The 1,995-nt window shown below is 55.0% G+C and overlaps 1 protein-coding gene across 1 annotated transcript; it reads left to right on the plus strand.

Moving 5' to 3' along the window:
* Positions 1–244: 244 nt before the first annotated feature.
* Positions 245–1,140, plus strand: GAST (gastrin). The gene is made up of 3 exons (XM_006178697.2): positions 245–275; positions 603–818; positions 961–1,140. Exons 2-3 carry the CDS (start codon positions 608–610, stop codon positions 1,062–1,064), a joined length of 315 nt encoding a protein of 104 aa, XP_006178759.1. The 5' UTR covers positions 245–275; positions 603–607; the 3' UTR covers positions 1,065–1,140.
* Positions 1,141–1,995: the final 855 nt, after the last annotated feature.

Below are 1,995 nucleotides of genomic sequence, written 5' to 3' on the forward strand. Positions count from 1 at the left end.
TCCATGTTCACACACTCCTTGCTCTTCAAACATCGACGTGAAGATCACCTCACCTTCCTTTCCCTTCCCTTCCCCCACATCTGGATGATTGACTAAATGACAGGGCAGAGGGTGAGGGGTTGGGGGATAGAGGTACCTGTGCCCATTCCTGTTCCTGGGGCACCTGGCCTCCTGGGAGGGGCCTGAGGGTTTTATAAGTCAGGGCTGGGGCACCAAGCAGAGCAGAGAACTGAGGCACCAGGCCACCAGCAGCATCTCGCCTCTCAGCTCTGCAGGTGAGAGCGCCGGGGAAGGGTGGGGAGAGGCCGGGATGAAAGTTGATGGGATCCCCTACCCTCGTTAAGTTACCATGCTCACACCTCAGTGTCTCCAGGGCTTGGACCTCCCTCTTAGCCCAAAACTGTGTTAGGTGTCAGCTCCAGGACCCACCCTGGCACCCCAGCCCTCACCTTCCAGCCGCCCTGCTGCCTCAGCCCGGGCCCTATCTGCCCCTCTTACTCCATGCTCACCCTAGCCCTGCGAGGTGAAGACAAAGGCTATTCTCCCATCTCTCAGGTGAGAAAACTGAGGCCCTTTAAGCTTGACCCCTCTCTCTTTTGCAGACAAGATGCAGCGACTGTGTGCGTTTGCCCTGATCTTGGTGCTGGCTCTGGCTGCCTCCTCCGAAGCTTCTTGGAAGCCCAGCTCCCAGTTGCAGGAGGCACCTTTGGCTCCAGGGGCCAATAGAGGCCAGGAGCAGCATGGGCTGGACCGGCTGGGCCCAGCCTCTCACCACCGAAGGCAGCTGGGGCTTGAGGCTCCCCCACATCTGGTGGCAGGTAGGGGCTGCTGATAGCCATCCTAGCTCGGCTCACCCAGCCAGGTTTGGCCAAGGTCCCCACAGGCTGGCCCTGGCTTTGGTCTCCAGAGGCTAGGCATCCTTCTGCCATCCTCACCTCTTCTCCCACCTCTGACCCTCAGACCTGTCTAAGAAGCAGGGGCCATGGCTGGAGGAAGAAGAAGAAGCATATGGATGGATGGACTTCGGCCGCCGCAGTGCTGAGGAAGGGGACCAACATCCTTAGAACCGAGCTTCAGAGCCTAGTCACCTCCCAGCCCAGCCCCACACCATGAAAAGCAAATCAAAATAAACTAGCTTCCGGTTGATCACATTGTGTCAAGTGTCATGAGCCAGGGGAGGGAGTTCAGGGGAGGGCTCAGGTGGGAAGGAAAGTTGAGTACCCCTCTAGGGGCAGAGACCATGACTAAGTCATCTCAGTGTCCCCAGAGCCTAACACTGAACAAACTCTATAGCATCGTTAGGAGAATGGATGGGGGTGTCGCAACCAATTTCTAAAAGAGAAATCAAATCATGCCACTTCAGGTTCAACACTCCAGTGCTTCCCATTGCTTTTAGAATAAAATCTGGACTCCTCGCCACAGCCCTAAGAGCTAGCCCTGCTGTCCTCTTCCCCCTCATGAGTTCCTTTCTCCCTTCTCTTCCTTTCTGCTACACAAACACACCATGCTCTTTCCTGCTCAGAACCTTCGTCCTTGCTGTTCCCTGTACCTGGAACGTTTTTCCCTGGGCACAAACATGGCTGGCTCCTCTTTTTCTCTTGGGTCTTGATTGAACTGCCTCACCCTGAGACACCAGCCCTTTCTGCTCCTCACCTTTCACACACAGCCCCTGGTAGCTTCTAATCACAGCATCGTATTTTCTGGAGAGCACATTTCGCAATCTGTAGTTATTTTGTTTGCCAGCTTCTTGTCTGCCTTCCCAGTTAGAAGGGAAACTCTGTAAGAGCGGGGACCACGTGTCCCTCTTCCCTGCTATACCCGCAGTGCCAAGAACAGGAGGTGCCCCATAAATACTTATCAGACAGATAAGCGAGGGACACTTGGTGTTTTGCCCATTTTTCCTCATTGTTCTTGTGGCTGTCACAGCATCCTACCCCAGGCACATGCTACTCTCCACCTGAGGGCTTTCAGAATGCAAGGCAGGCTGGAAATTCT

The sequence above is a fragment of the Camelus ferus genome, chromosome 16, assembly GCF_009834535.1.
Source record: "Camelus ferus isolate YT-003-E chromosome 16, BCGSAC_Cfer_1.0, whole genome shotgun sequence".
Lineage (NCBI taxonomy): Eukaryota > Metazoa > Chordata > Mammalia > Artiodactyla > Camelidae > Camelus > Camelus ferus.

Bases quoted from the DNA above. Each gene is read 5' to 3' on its own strand.
- GAST (XM_006178697.2), top strand. From the start codon at position 608: ATGCAGCGACTGTGTGCGTTTGCCCTGATCTTGGTGCTGGCTCTGGCT. The intron at 819-960 runs GTAGGGGCTGCT...TCTGACCCTCAG, and splicing joins TCCCCCACATCTGGTGGCAG to ACCTGTCTAAGAAGCAGGGG.